Source organism: Chiloscyllium plagiosum, unplaced genomic scaffold (genome assembly GCF_037043375.1).
Source record: "Chiloscyllium plagiosum isolate Xiang-an unplaced genomic scaffold, Cpla_swu_hap1 HiC_scaffold_22, whole genome shotgun sequence".
In the NCBI taxonomy this organism is placed as follows: Eukaryota; Metazoa; Chordata; class Chondrichthyes; order Orectolobiformes; family Hemiscylliidae; genus Chiloscyllium; species Chiloscyllium plagiosum.
This window is the reverse complement of record NW_028270160.1, coordinates 36,969,154-36,985,683: the sequence shown is the minus strand read 5'-3', so window position 1 is coordinate 36,985,683 and position 16,530 is coordinate 36,969,154. Positions and strand designations below refer to the sequence as shown.

General features: G+C 39.8%; 1 protein-coding gene across 2 annotated transcripts in view; it reads right to left on the bottom strand.

Moving 5' to 3' along the window:
• LOC148145973 (uncharacterized) overlaps window positions 1-5,523 on the bottom strand; it is a 154,520-nt gene extending 148,997 nt beyond the window's left edge. For both annotated transcript variants that reach the window (XR_015761012.1, XM_087999197.1), the window contains exon 1: window positions 5,357-5,523. Coding sequence is in view for 1 of the 2 variants with exons in the window: in XM_087999197.1 (XP_087855323.1) it covers window positions 5,357-5,426 (70 nt within the window). In the remaining variant the exon portion in view is untranslated. The remainder of the gene's footprint in view (window positions 1-5,356) is intronic.
• Window positions 5,524-16,530: the final 11,007 nt, after the last annotated feature.

Genomic DNA, 16,530 nt, shown 5'->3' with positions numbered 1-16,530 from the left:
GGTGAGATTTGAAAACTGAGATTTATGATGTCAAGAAAAGAATGTCTGATATTTCCCACAATGTTGGAACAATGAAACAAGTCTCACTAGTGAACAGTTCAAGGTCCTTTTGAATTCATTATTACCTTTTGCTTTTAAATTTAAATTCAGTTTGCTATTCTCCCATACAGTGGAGGCAAATTAGACAGTGACATTATCCAAATGAAAGCCAGAGCAGGTACCTGGAAGCTCCACCTTGCTACATACTTCTCCAGGCCTCCATCTTATCCAACAATCAACAATCCACAATATCTCAGTCATACTCCTGTATCCTTCACCTATGGAGGTAGACATTGGACACACAGTAGCATCGCCACAGTAGCACATATCCGACTCACTGAGTAAACAGCTCTCCACTCCAATGCTGCACTTTGGAATGCACCAATGCATTGTCACGGAATGCTGTTGCTAGGATGTTTGCATGCAGGAACAAGCATCCATTTCATGGCTTAGAGTAATATGTATCTCAAGGATCTTATCTGGCTCTCTTAGACCTACTCACTTTGCATCTACTTGGATGTTGCCTTGCCTTTTTGTACCTTGCAACCTTCTTCAGAATTGACAGGTTCACTGTACATCTGTCTTGCTTTGCCTTTTAGTACAAGAACAAAGCCAGGCAGCTTATCACAGTTGCTAGCAATGATCAGTCAAGAGAGTAGACCGGTTGCTAAATGCCATCGTGTTACGTCAGTCTCACAACTTCACCATGTGCCAGCAGTTTGCATGGCAAACACACTGAGTACACTTCAACCAGATGGCTATTTCTCAAAGTCTGAGTGAAGTAGTCCTCAGTCGAGTCAAGGGAGACTGTCATCAGTCAGAGGTACCGGCTCAATAAGTCAAGGGAATCATTAATATCTGTCCAGGGGGTTGGTCAGTCAGGTGCTTGGGCAATCAGGGTCAGGTGTTCTATGACATTGCAGCCCAGGGAGTTCATTCAGAGGTCCGGTCACTCATCAATTGGTTATCCTGCCAAGTTGGTTGAAGAGGTGACTTATGGCCAGCCCTGAACATCAATAAATGTTTCTAGGATTGGGGAAAGAGTTGCATTCCATTATACAGGGTTCTAACATAATAGAAATGGGTAATCTCTGTAACTTTATTCTTGCAGCTGTAGTTACTAAGCAGTTGGTCAGATGGATAATAATGACAACACAATAATAAATGTGAGATTCTATTTCTAGTAACCTGTCTTCCATTTGCCCTTGGAAGCTTTTCTTTTTATTTCCCTCCCATCACATGCACCATGAAGGGCTGTTCATGTTTGGCAGTGAGTGACCTGATGCACATTGAGCTTTACATATGGCACCAACATCAAAATCCCACAAGGTCCTGGCAGAGGTGAGTGCTGCTACTGCAGGTCAATGCACACCATGGATACATGGCTCATTCATAATAAATTGAGCTGCAGGGAATTGTGTGAAAGAACCCAAAAGAGTTCACAGAAAGTAGTCCTCCATGAAATGTCCTGCAATTGACACTTAATTGATTTTTGGTAAGGTTCAGTCCAGTGTGTGGCATGCAGGGGAACTTAGTTGAAAATAACAAACTGATTTGTGAGCCTGAGGTGTTCAGAGGGCTGGATATCTGCAGTTGGACATGCCTTGCCTTGGTTCCATGATAACACTCTTGCTGCAAAGTACTCTGACTCTAACAAAAAGCTTGCATAAATACAAATGTAAAATGCTGCAGGTCTATATATTTGAAATAGGAACAGAAAATTCTGAATGTACCCAACAGGCCTGGCAACATCTTTTAAAGGCAGTTTCAGGGTCGATGAACTTCTATGAGAGTCCTTGAAATGGATTTTGTTCTACATACTGCTTTAATAATAGCCCTTGATTAACCTTGGCAACAACCCTAACCCTACTCGCTAGGAATCAGTTTAATAAATGACGTTTTCTTTAGTTTTATGCTTAATGGAAGTTATATCCCAGTGCTGACTACAACACTTACTTACAGGGATAGCAATATTCAAAACATATAAAATGTGCACCTTTGAGGAGCCCTACTCATTGATCTTGAACAAATGATTGAGTTTTCTGCCAAGCTGTATTTCAACATTAAAAACTTTAAGTATAGGTACTTCAGCAGATCATCCAAGACATTTCAAAATGGGGTGAAATTTAGATGGCATTGTACAGATATTCCTGGCAGGAAAGTGAGAATCTAGTTTTATTGTACTTGCTTTAGTGAAGTATTGAGAAAACCGCTTCAAACCAGTGTTGGATATCTGTCCCATTGAAATCAAGTTTAAAAACAATGCATGCTTTTAGTTTTGAATTGAGTTTTACACAGATTTGAGGTGTTATGTAGTTAAAATAAAATAAAATTTTTAAAAAAGCTACAGTGAGGTCTGCTTGTCTGGACTTCCTCAATGTCCTATTATAATCAGTATTCTCTTGTAGATGTGTCGAAAGAGATAGTGAAACACATTTAATCATGTGAAGTTTAGATGTTATCTATAAAATAAAACAATCCTATTGTGCTGCAATATGATATGACATTTATCAGATAGGATGATAACATTATGACCAGAACCACTTCTTCCTCCCCACAACTTCAATAAATCTACCTTATTCAAGAACTTCATGCACACAGTACCACACTTACAGCCTGCCCTGTGGAATTGAACCAGAGAGAGCAGTTTTTCTTTCTGTATAGTGGCTGATAGAAAATTTCACGAGATTAATTTTTTTGTCTTTTTATGGAATCACGGAACTAAATATCAAACTAGTTACATGACTCACTCATAAAACAAAGCAGTATTCAGGGCCATCCCTACTAAAGGGACTGTTTATCACTGCCAAGGGTATTTTAAAGATGGTGGACAGGCAGTGATGAGGTGACAAGCAGCTCAAATGAAAGAGTGGGTAGTATTTGTTCTAGCACTAATTCCTATTAAAACCACCGACAAAAAACTCCTTTGAGTAATTACAATAAAATGTTGTCTACATTTACTTGACAACAGATGATGTAGTAAGGAATACTGATTTCTATATGTAGCATTGGGAATGAAATCCTTCATAACATTGTTTGATTTTCTAATTTCTGTTATCATGAGCAGAATCTTACTTCTCTTTGGGCTAAGTCCAGAGCTGAATCAAATGTTTTTTGTTTTGCAGAGACTAATGCCACAAAGCCTAGTGAGTTTTCTATCTTTGTCTTAATACATTTACCTCATTAATTGTCTACTCCATTCAATGGTGTCCTTTATGTTTGATTGCGGTCCCATCTTACCATGCACCATTCCCAGAACAACTCGCCACTCAAAGGAATAGAGGAACAGGAGTAGGCCATTCAGTCTCTCAAGCCTGTTCCACACCATTTAATGAGAACGTGGCTAACCTGTGACCTAACTCCGTACACCTTTGGCCAATATCCCTTACCACCTTTGCTTAATAAAGGGGATATCACAGACTTCATTGGTATTCCTTGCATCAGTGCCATATTTTGAAGCCTGTTGTGCACCCAGATAAGTACTTTAAACCAAAACTGTCCTGTGCAGTTCCTGATATTTGTTCTGAAAATGGCAGAGACAGGGAAATTGGCAACCCCCTGTGTGGGCAGGAATCTGGAGGTCCTGCTGAATGGGATGGTTGCCTTCCCCCAGGATAAGTCATGAAGACCATGACAACAGACCATGCCAGCCTGATCTGAAGTTGCCACCTGCATCCCTGCAGTTTGAGCCATCTAGAGGAATGAACAGCCCTGTAGCAGTGTAGGTGCTGCCACATTTTCTCTCTTACTGGTATTATCATTAGATCTATTAATCTAGAGACCGCAGTAATGATCTGGGGTCCTGGGATCAAATCCTGCCATAGAGGATGGCGGAATTCAGTGTCTAATGATAACTGTGAAGTCATTGTTGGTAAAACCCACCTGGTTCACGAATGTCCCTTAAAGAAGGAAACTACCGTCCTTACTTGGTCTGGTCCATATGTGTCTCCAGACCCACATCAATGTGGTTGATTCTTAACTGCCCTCTGGGCAATTAGGAATGGGCAATAAATGCTGGCCCAGACAGCAATGCCCTCATCCTGTGAATAGATAAAGAAACCTGCCTCTGTACTCACCTCCCACTAAGGCTTATTAGATTAGATTACTTACAGTGTGGAAACAGGCCCTTCGGCCCAACAAGTCCACACTGACCCACCAAAGTGCAACCCACCCATACCCCTACATTTACCCCTTCACCTAACACTATGGGCAATTTAGGATGGCCAATTCATCTGACCTACACATCTTTGGACTGTGGGAGGAAACCCACGCAGTGAGTCGCCTGAGGCGGGAATTGAACCCGCGTCTCTGGTGCAGTGAGGCAGCAGTGCTAACCACTGTGCCACTGTGCCACCCACCTGAAGAAGGGCTTATGCCTGAAACATCGATTCTCCTGCTCCTTGGATGCTGCCTGACCTGCTGCCCTTTTCCAGCAACACATTTTTCAACATAGAATTTTCTCAACATCTCAATTGTTTGATGCATTTGGCAAGATAGAAAGTTGAATATTATGAAGTCAAGTTGCCACCCAGATTGATAGGATTGTTAAGAAGGCATGTAGTGCGTTGGGCTTTCATTAATAGGGGGATTGAGTTTAAGACCCAGGAGGTTATGCTGCAGCTCTATAGAGTCCTGGTTAGAAAACACTTGGAATATTGTGTTCAGTTCTGCTTGCCTCATTATAGGAAAGATGTGGAAGCTTTAGAAAGAATGCAGAGGAGATTTACCAGGATATTGCCTGGATTGGAGGGTATGTCTTATGAAGAAAGGTTGAGGAAGCTAAGGTTTTTCTCATTGGAGCATAGAAGGATGACAGGTGACTTGATAGAGATGTACAAGATGTTGAGAGGAATAGATAGAGTGAATAAATAGAGACTTTTTTCCCATGGCAGAAATGTCTATCGAAAGGGGGCATAATTTTAAGGTATTTGGATATGTCAGTGGTAGGTTCTTTGCTCAGAGAGTGGTGGGTGCGTGGAATGAACTGCCCACAGTGGTAGTAGAGTCAGATACATTAGACACATTTAAGTGACTTTTGGATAGGCACATGGAAGTTAGTACAATGAACAGTATGTAGCTTAGTCTGAGTTTAGAGTTGGATAAAAGGACGGCACAACATCGAGGCCAAAGGGCCTGTACTTGCTGTACTTTTCTTTGTTCTATGTTCTGAACTGGGCCATCAACAAGGCAGTTAACAAGCACTATGCCCTTGATTTGGCAGCTCACCTCTGACTAGCAAGAAACTCACCAATCACCGAGCATTTTGAAAAGCATAAAAGATGGATTGAGATACTCTTAATTTTGAGATCAACCTCACCTGATTTCTCACCCAGTTCTGCTGCAAATTCCATGTCGTACAGATGGATCCCGATCAGATTCCACCCCATGTGTTCTTCACGAACGACATAAACTGAGTGCTACTTCATGTTTGTGAATTCATCTCTTTATCAAAATATTTTACTGATGTGAGGATTTGCTAAAAAGTTTTAAAAATATAAATTTGTATGTGTCTTCGGTAAGCAAACCTAGTGAGGACACAGTTTGCCTTGCTTCCTGTAGTAGCACAACTGTAAGCTGGCTGAAGGTGAAGTGATTCCAATGAAAGCAGGCAATTGCACCAACTGCAATGTTTGTGATTCATGAAGTGTTTATGTAATGAAAGTGAAATTCCAGCAGAAATGACATACTAGACTCTTGAAGAAATTTAATTGTTTGAGTTTGGCAGAAAATGAAACGAGCTTTCTCCTCTCTTTCTGTGCTTGATTTTTTCCTTTCTTGTTATTTTTGAACAGGATACTTTTATTTCTTAGTAAGATTAATCTTTCAGCTCTTTTTCTTTTATTGTGTTCCTCCATTTTGCCCTCCTGTCATTTATCCAATAGTTTATACAACTTGGAACTGGTCCTTCCCATCAGCCATTGCTGTGGCGGCTTGTAATCTCCTGAGAATGAATTGCTTCTTGAACCTCTAGAATTCCTGTCTCTTTGCACCAGCATATCTTGGCTCTACTCCTCACAGCAGGAGGCCTGGGTGATACACATGTTCGAAGTAAACACATAAAAATTAAAGCTGTTCAAAGAAGAAGTGAAGATTTGTTGTATTCTTAGTTTTGCGGATGAAGAAATACAAATGGCCCAACATAACACTTTTTTGTATCGTTAATCTGTTTTATTTTATTACAAAAAAGCGACAGTTATGCACAGAGAGAGACTCCATCCCAGCAAATCCCCTGTAGACTTGTCAAGTCTCATTAATTTCAATGAAACCAACTTTTTTTATGAAAAACGATTGATTTCTCTGTTTCACTGTAAGAACATAAACAAATGCCTCTTTATGTAAATAGGTTCTCAGTTTAACTCCCTGCTTTTCCCATTTTTAAAAAAATCTATTTAACCTTCACAAGCAAAACAGTGCATTGCTTTATACTTGTTAAGTATTATTTTTATTGTTTGTTATGAACACATTCGTACAAGACAACTCAAATCTATTTGAGAATTTGTCCTCCCTAGCTTGTAAGCATTAAAACTGTCCCCAATCCCCCAAGAGTAACCGAACAAGTTATTATTTTGCTCTATGTAATGCAATGGTGACTTTGGACACCCACAAGTATCTGTGGAGGCTAGTTGAAGACAGTTGCACTAACAATTTGTCACATTGTACTTGAATTTGAATCCTTCCTCATGGTTGTTCAGACAAGTGGGCCATTGATAACTGATGATTTTAATGGGCATTAAAACCAATAATTAATTAATCAGTAAAGTCCTAGTTATCCAAGCAAAGATATTTATATTCTTTATTGTCAATTTTTAATGCTAATAATGTTCTAAGAAGGAACAAATATTCCTATAAGTGATATGATGATATTTAGTCAAGGATCATTTGCTTCAATTGATTGAATAATTATACAACTACAAGAAATATAGCTGACATTGGGAGAAATCTCCTATTAATAATGGCAAAACATAAGCATTGTACACACAAATTAAATAACTAGAAGCTAACATTATACCAGTGGAATTTGTCAGGTCACTGCTGGTCTATTGTTGGAATGGTACCCTGCTGATTTAGAAAAAAAGCTTAAATGTATCATTGTTTTTTGAGAATAAACAGTTATATTAATGCCAGTGACTGGAGGAAATGCCAAAACTGTTAGTGAAGTAGAACATCAGGGCTTCTAGTCTTTTATTGATCTGTTAGTACTGGGCCTGGATTAATGATGAAAAATTGTAAACTTCATTCTCAAAACATACAATTTCACCAATATAACTGCTGTTTTAAAGGTTACTCAAATGTTGTGTACAATGTTCATAAAAGAAATGCAATTTTCTGAGTGTATATATCACATCCTTTCATCAGCAGTGCTGTAAATGATATGTGTGACGCCTGGAAAATGGTTAATGTAACACTCCTGTTTAAGAAGGGAGGAAGGCAGAAGACAGGAAAGGTTAGACCAGTTAGCTTGACCTCAGTCATTGGTAAGATTTTAGAGTCCATTGTTAAGGATGAGATTGCAGAATATTTGAAAGTGCATGGCAAAATAGGGACGAATCAGCATGGCTTTATCGAGGAAAAGTTTTTCCTGACAATTCCGTCGGAATTCTCTGAAGAGGTACCAAGCAGGTTCGACAAAGGACAGCCAGTGGACATGACATATTTGGATTTCAAAGATGGCCTTTGAGAAGATGCCACACAGGAGGTTGGGCAATAAGGTAAGAGTCCATGGTGTTAAGGGCAAGGTACATGGATAGAGGGTTGGCTCTTCATCAGGAAGAAGTCAAAATGTTGACTCTCCTGCTCCTTGGATACTGCCTGACTAGCTGTGCTTTTCCAGCGTGATACTTTTCGACTGATCTCCAGCATCTGCAGTCCTCACTTTCTCCTAGAGGACTGGCTGACTGGCAGAAGGCAGGGAGGGGAGATAAAGGGGTCTTTTTCAGCATTGCAGCCAGTGTCTAGTGGAGTGCTGCAGGGGTCACTGTTGGGACAACAACTATTCACGTTATATATTAATGATCTGCACAAAGGAACTGAGAGCATTGTTGCTATGCTTGAAATGACACAAAGATAAATAAGGAGCAGGTAAGGTTGTGGAAGCGAGGAGCCTGCAGAATGACTTGAACAGATGAGGAGAGTGGGCAAAGAAATGGCAGATGGAATATGATGTTGGAAAGTGTGTCATTATGCATAGAGGCTTAGACTATTTTCTAAATGGGGAAAGGCTTCAGAAATCTGAAGCACGAAGGTACTAGGGAGTCCTTGCTCTGGATTCTCTTAAGGTCAACATACTGGTTCAGTTGGCAGTTAGGAAGGCAAATGCAATATCAGCATTCATTTCAAGAGGGCTAGAATACAAGAGTAGAAATGTACCATTGAGCCTGTGCAAGGTTCTGGTCAGACTGTATTTGAACTAATGTGAGCAATTTTGGAGCCAATATCAAAGGAAGGATGTGTTGGCATTGGAGAGTGTCCAAACAAGGTTTACAAGAATGATCCTGGGGAATGAAGGGCCTGTCATTTGAAGAGTGGTTGAGGATCTGGGTCTGCACTGAATGGAGTTTAGGAAGATGGCAGGGGGAGGAATCTGGTGGACATTTACTGAGAGGCCTGGACAGAGTAGACGTGGAAAACATGCTTCCACTCGTAGCAGAGATTAGGACCTGAGGGATCAGCCCCAGAGTGAAGTGATGTGAATTGAGATGAGGTAGAATTTTTTCAGCCAGAGGATGGTTAATCTGTGGAATTCATTGCTGCAGAAGGCTGTGGAGGCCAGGTCATTGAGTGTATCTAAGACAGAGACAGACAGGTTCTTGTTGGTAAGACGATCAAGGATTATGGGGAGAAGGCAGAAGAATGGCATTGAGAAACACACCAGATCTGTGGGAATGACAGAGCAGACTCAATGGGACCAGTGGCCTAATTCTGCTCCAAAGCCTTATGGTCTAATGGCTGAAAACAACATTCTTCTGCCGTAATGTGCCTACTTGTTATGCAGCAATCAAAAACAGTTACATTTTTGTCCTCTCTTTCAAGGAGAATGGGACTTAATATTTAAAGTGTGTAATATCAACAAACAATTTTTGCCTTCCAATTTATATTGTTTTTACACAGGTGTTAAACCATTTAAACAATGTCACTGACAGTAATGTACAGACCATTCACATCATATACACATTACCTTTATGACCTTTAAAATCACTAAAATATTTCATGATGCAGGGTAAGAAATGTATTGGCTTCGCCACCATCTTATCACCATATAATTTAAATTCAACAAAGTACCATAGGTTGAGTTGCTTAAGTTGAATATTAATTTCAGGCTAAGTTATGTTTAACATCATTCTGTAAAGTTTGTGCGAAGATTTGTAGCTCGGGTGCTCATTGTTGTGGTTCTGTTTGCCGAGCTGGAAGTTTTTGTTGCAAACGTTTCGTCCCCTGGCTAGGCGACATCATCAGTGCTTGGGAGCCTCCTGCGAAGCGCTTCTTTGATGTTTCCTCCGGTGTTTATAGTGGTCTGTCCCTGCCGCTTCCGGTTGTCAGTTTCAGCTGTCCGCTGTAGTGGTTGATATATTGGGTCCAGGTCGATGTGTTTGTTGATGGAGTTTGTGGATGAATGCCATGCCTCTAGGAATTCCCTGGCTGTTCTCTGTCTGGCTTGCCCTATGATAGTAGTGTTGTCCCAGTCAAATTCATGTTGCTTGTTGTCTGCGTGTGTGGCTACTAAGGATAGCTGGTCGTGTCGTTTCGTGACTAGTTGATGTTCATGTATGCGGATTGTTAGCTGTCTTCCTGTTTGTCCTATATAGTGTTTTGTGCAGTCCTTGCATGGGATTTTGTACACTACATTAGTTTTGCTCATGCTGGGTATCGGGTCCTTCGTTCTGGTGAGTTGTTGTCTGAGGGTGGCTGTTGGTTTGTGTGCTGTTATAAGTCCTAATGGTTGCAGTAGTCCAGCTGTCAGTTCTGAAATGCTCCTAATGTATGGTAGTGTGGCTAGTCCTTTTGGTTGTGGTATGTCCTCGTTCCATAGTCTTTCTCTTAGGCATCTGTTGATGAAGTTGCGCGGGTATCCGTTTTTGGCGAATACCTTGTATAGGTGTTCCTCTTCTTCTTTTTGCAGTTCTGGTGTGCTGCAGTGTGTTGTGGCCCTTTTGAATAGTGTCCTGATGCAGCTTCGTTTGTGTGTGTTGTGTGATTACTTTCATAGTTTAGGACTTGGTCTGTGTGTGTGGCTTTCCTGTATACCCTTGTAGTGAATTCTCCGTTCGGTGTTCTCTGTACCATCACGTCTAGGAATGGGAGTTGTCTATCCTTTACTTCTTCTCTCGTGAATTGGATTCCTGTGAGTGTGGCGTTGATGATCCGATGTGTTTTTTCTATTTCCGTGTTTTTAATGATTACAAAGGTGTCATCGACATATCTGACCCAGAGTTTGGGTTGAATTTGTGGTAGGACTGTTTGTTCTAACCTTTGCATAACTGCCTCTGCTATGAGTCCCAACACACACAAACGAAGCTGCATCAGGACACTATTCAAAAGGGCCACAACACACTGCAGTACACCAGAACTGCAAAAAGAAGAAGAGGAACACCTATACAAGGTATTCGCCAAAAACGGATACCCGCGCAACTTCATCAACAGATGCCTAAGAGAAAGACCAAGGAACGAGGACATACCACAACCAAAAGGACTAGCCACACTACCATACATCAGGAGCATCTCAGAACTGACAGCCAGACTACTGCAACCATTAGGACTTATAACAGCACACAAACCAACAGCCACCCTCAGACAACAACTCACCAGAACGAAGGACCCGATACCCAGCATGAGCAAAACTAATGTAGTGTACAAAATCCCATGCAAGGACTGCACAAAACACTATATAGGACAAACAGGAAGACAGCTAACAATCCGCATACATGAACATCAACTAGCCACGAAACGACATGACCAGCTATCCTTAGTAGCCACACACACAGACAACAAGCAACATGAATTCGACTGGGACAACACTACCATTATAGGGCAAGCCAGACAGAGAACAGCCAGGGAATTCCTAGAGGCATGGCATTCATCCACAAACTCCATCAACAAACACATCGACCTGGACCCAATATACCAACCACTACAGCGGACAGCTGAAACTGACAACCGGAAGCGGCAGGGACAGACCACTATAAACACCGGAGGAAACATCAAAGAAGCGCTTTGCAGGAGGCTCCCAAGCACTGATGATGTCGCCTAGCCAGGGGACGAAACGTTTGCAACAAAAACTTCCAGCTCGGCAAACAGAACCACAACATCATTCTGTAAAGATACTGGTTAATTGTTTATTTAAATATCATACTCTGATGTAGGTGCAAAATGGGAATTTGTTATGGAGCTGTTCTTGAGTATAAGGTGACTCAGATTGTGGGAACCTATCTTGGATATTTCATCTTTAACCCTTCCCCACTGGATCAGGTCTCCAGACTTTCGTAAAGGACTTATTGACAAGTCTGGTTTCCTGAAAAAAAAATGCTTGACTTTGGATGTGTTGCCTGAAGCCAGTGCCAGGGTAAGGTAACAGCCTTGCTTTTATAGCGACCTCTTTCACCACACCCTTCTGCTATCCCAGATTATGTAAGTTATTCCTTCTAACGGATCATATTTCCACAACCACTCTTATCTCAATTTTAATTGTTCTACTGTATATCCCTTTGGTATGTTTGATGATCAAACAAATGATGTCGATCATAAAATAAAGAAGGCAGGAGAATTAATTTTGTATCTTCTCAAACTGTCTTTAATTTAAATGTAGCTTTGATATCTAGTATATAAATGGATTCATAATCACACAACTGGATTTGTTAGGTTCCAATATTTGTAATAACTAGTACAGATAATTATTTATTTATTGATTATTTGATTTTGTGTTCAGATCTAATTCCTTCAGGTTATATTTGCCATTTTATTTCATTACTTGTGGTATTTCATTCTTTCCATGTTTAAAAATGAAAGTGGTGGAATCTAAACTTTACTCATCTTTCTTATCAAGCATTTTATACCATTATTTTTGACATGCAAAGTTTGATAACTTATTATTATTGAATTAAGTCTACACTACAGCATTAATAACAGAATATTTAAAATAGCATTCCTTATTTTAAAGGAAATGATACTGCATTTATTCTGCTAGCTAGTTTTCAGATTTAAAATATCACTTTCTCTGGATTATTGTCGACATAAGAAGTTTATTATCAAATTGATATAATGTGACTAATTTTTTTTAATGAAACTGGTGTTCTTAATCAGTCATTATTCTAGTGCCTGAATCCTGCTGTATAGAAATACTGCAAAGTATCCTTGAGTTGCATTAAGATATGGTGTGAATAAACACCAAATTCATGCTGTACATACTTCACCTTGACTCAGATTTATTTAGCTTCATGAGTGGATAACAGCTCTGTTCTTTATTGTGTTTTTACAATCAAAATTGCAGCAGGTACAGAATTGTTAACTGTTTGAATTCCAAGTCCCCCTGTTCTTCCCTTGGGCTGAGTGACCTCCCAATTAGAGTGATAGGCGTTTTTGACTTGCAGCCAGATGGTGTGAATTCATATCTTAGGCTACCTGTCACTCCACACTATTTACTTGAGATTGGTGAGCGTTTGTCAAGTTATGGAGTACAATGTAGATATGAGGTACTCTAACATCCTGGAGTGGAAAATCATTCATTTGACCAATAATCTTTTGGGTTTTGACAGACAAAGTCTAAGGTATTATTTGTCTTGTGTTGTTGGCTAAAAGATGAAGAAGAAGGAAAGCAGGGAGAATGTCTAATGTTGAATTAGCTCCTATTAACATTATTATTTATTGAATTTCTTTTACATGTATGTTTTTTCTTAAAAATGGATTTGCTCGTAAAATAAGTAAATCATCCAAAATGTTTGCAATTCATCAGAAACAAATGTTTCAGTCCGACTCTTAGCCAGCATTCACATTTAGGCTCCTTTCAGAGATTGAATTTGAGAAGCTTCCTGAAAAAAGGAATGAAGTGGTCCTATCTACATTTATCTCATTTCTTCCATTGTTCAGCAATCCAATAGATCACCCATGGAAAGTCAACAACTGCAACTGTGGCATTTAGTTAATAGGCAAAATTTTCAATCTTCCTAATAAAGGAGGAAAATAAAGAGATTGTTATAATTTTAAAATATTGAAAAACATTGACAATCATGACAAAATATTAAGATTTTATTGACTGGATGTTAAAGAGTTAAGAAAAGTCCCAATAAATGATCTTTAAAAATTCTGAGACCATCTGTGATTTCCTACTTAGCAGAAGGTTTGTGTTTCGTGAAATAATGCAGATATCTGCTAATACAAACCAGAATTGCTAAGGGCCGAAACTTCCCGTGTGGGGATTTAGCAGTCTCTGCAAAATTGGGGATTGGTCTGTTAGTGGGGGGATATATGTGTGGGCAAGGTCATAGAAGTAAATCAAAACAGAGATCAGATTGATATAACATATTAAAAATTGAGTGACTACTTATCCAATAGCTCTGCTTATCCCTTTCACCCTGTAGCATTAAGTGGTGTGATATACAAATAGTGACTGCTATTGAGGGCAATGGAATCCAGATCTGAGTTGTATAGGTGTGAGCGATGAACAGTATTATAATGCCAGAAGGCAAAGACTACCAGAATTATAATGATGTAATACAGCTAGCAATTAATGCTAACACATGAATATGAAGTAATTGTAGTTGTCAGAAGACTATAGTGACGATTGACTTCAAAATCGTTTTTGAATTGATGTCCTCTGGACGTAAAACTGAGGACGAAAGGGAAAACTTTCTTAATACTATGTAAATGTGATAAGCTTCTACCTAAAGGTTAAAAAGAGTTTTCTGCTTCAAAAATCACATTTTTTTCCTGAGTAATAATGTTAGTTTTGCTCTTGTCATCAAGATATTTAATTTATGGTCACTGGATGGTGCAATGCCTTATAGTACTGTCCTTTCACCTTTAGTATCAGGTTTTCATTCAAGCACAGGGTTGGGGGTGGGTGGTGTTGAATACCACCTTTGTGTGACAGCTGTTAAGAGCGCTGAGTGAAAATGAATTTCAGGCAATTTCAATCCAGTTCCCAATGGACATGAGTCCACATCATAAAGTGCCATTAAATTTGACACTAATTAGCACAAATTTGATAACCTCAGATGCCACAAGGATGAGGAGAGTAGGAAGAGAAAATGTCACTGGTGCAGTAGGGGGTGCTCTTCTGAGGATGGAATGGGACAAGACTTTCTTATCAGGTGAGCACTGTAATGAATTTGATCAACAATAAATACGTATGCTTAAAACTGACCTCTTGTAATTGGACAATATTATGGGGATGTTATAGTCAAAAACTGTTTCCAAATAGTAAAATATTCATTTCTATGTTAGTGGGAAGTTCATACATAATGGTTAACATGCTGCTTATTTTGAATCATAGAATCCCTACAATGTGGAAACAGGCCCTTCGGCTAAACAAGTCCACATTCAACCCTCTGAAGAGTGTCCCACTCAGACCCAACCCCCTACATTTACCTCTGACTAATGCACCTAATCTACACATCCCTGAACACTATGAGCAATTTAGCATTGCCAATTCACCTAACCTGCACATCTTCGGATCGTGGGGGGGAAACCAGAGCACCCAAAGGAAACTCACACAGAGGAAGAATGTGCAAACTCCACACAGACAGTTGCCCGAGGAGGGAATCAAACCCGGGTCCCTAGCGCTGTGGTAGCATTACTAACCACTGAGCCACTGTGCCACACCATGCTGTGTTACCTACTTGTATAAAATATTCAAATTCTAGATGACATTGTTATGTGAACTATTGACGACATTTTTCCTTCATATTTTATTGTTTCACCAGTCATTTGAGAAACCTGAGCCAGATGACTATTATTCCCAGACATGATATTTATTGGGTGTGGCTTCTGCTTTTCCTTTGGAAGAAAGGTTGGCCCCAAACAGACCAACATTAGGCTGACCCACTACTATAATTCGTTTCAGGTTTCTACCTCTGCTGATCAGTGGAAGAAAGCCTACCCTGATGAACTGCTGGCCAGTCTAATTGACCAGTTACTCTCGTACTGCCAGAAGGATATCAAAATCTGAGATTGGATTCAGGACTCAACTAAGCCATGAGACTCTTGGGCAGGGAGGTTTCGGGAAGCCTAGGGGAGGGAGGGAGGGATAACAGTAATTTTGGGGACAGGTTTTGATAGCCAGTGAGAAGTGACAAAGGGTGGGGGGGAGGTAACATATTGGGGAGGGAAGTGCTTCAACTATGCACAGGGCACCCCCAAAGAATATAAGTTTCTTCCTTCCAGCCTTTTAACCATTCAGGCTAAAACTATCAGCCTCCCAACTTTTATCCATCTGCCTATGCAAATCATATTATGGCATGGTCATTGTAATATTCAGGTCAATTGGCTTGTTGACAAACTAAGTTGCCCATTACTTATTCCTTTAACAATAGAACTTACCTACTGACTGTATTATAGGGATCTGGTGAGGGTAGACAGTAAAGTGAAGGATGAACCATCTGATGTATTTTATGTGCCTGTCCCCACTGAAAGCATGTTTGACAATAAGCTGTGAAATCCAACCACTAGCAGTGGAGTATTAGTCTTCTCAGTGTACCTAAATGACCCATTTGATTGAAGGTACATATAAATCTGCAGTTTGTTTTCCTGTCACTGAAGAAAGCCACATTGTTCTGACCACAGGCCCTGCTTTTAGAGCATTCAAAGAGGCTGATTGCTATATTACTAGATTCATGTAATTTATTGACATAAATTCTAAATGCATTTGGGTCTCTGAGTTGACATAAAGAATGTTGAGTTCCATCAAAATTTGTGTGTTCATTGAGAGTTTGAGGTATTTAGTATTCCGGACAGATGTCAAATTCAAGTGAATTAGCATGCACGTACTATTCTAAATAGGATAATGGATGTTCTTCTTCCATCCTGGAGCCTTCATTAAGATGCAGATTGATGGTAGGCAGCAGTTAATTGTTATTATCCCTTTGATCTGAATGAATATTCTGAAAGGAGGAGAACATTAAAATTGGTAGATCACCAAAACATGGCTGGAGGCAGACTTGTATGGATAGTACGTAGAGTGTTTGGTTTTGTAGTCTAGTATCCAGTAATTATATGTAGGTTAGAAATATTTTCCCTAAATGTACTTTCAGCAAGTTTCCAACCAATGCATTTTCCTCTGTATATTTTACGCACAATAACCTCACACTCTTTCTGATTATGCCAACTTAATTAGTCTGTCAACAAGGGAAGGGCTAGAGGACAAACCAGAGGTGTGGGAATGAGACAAATGGGTCTACAGCATCCATGGAAACTATCAGCAAGCTTGGAAAAAGAGGCGACAAGATATCTAGTATAAGCAGTCAGACATAAAGATAATGAAAAGAATAAGGGAAAGACATTGCA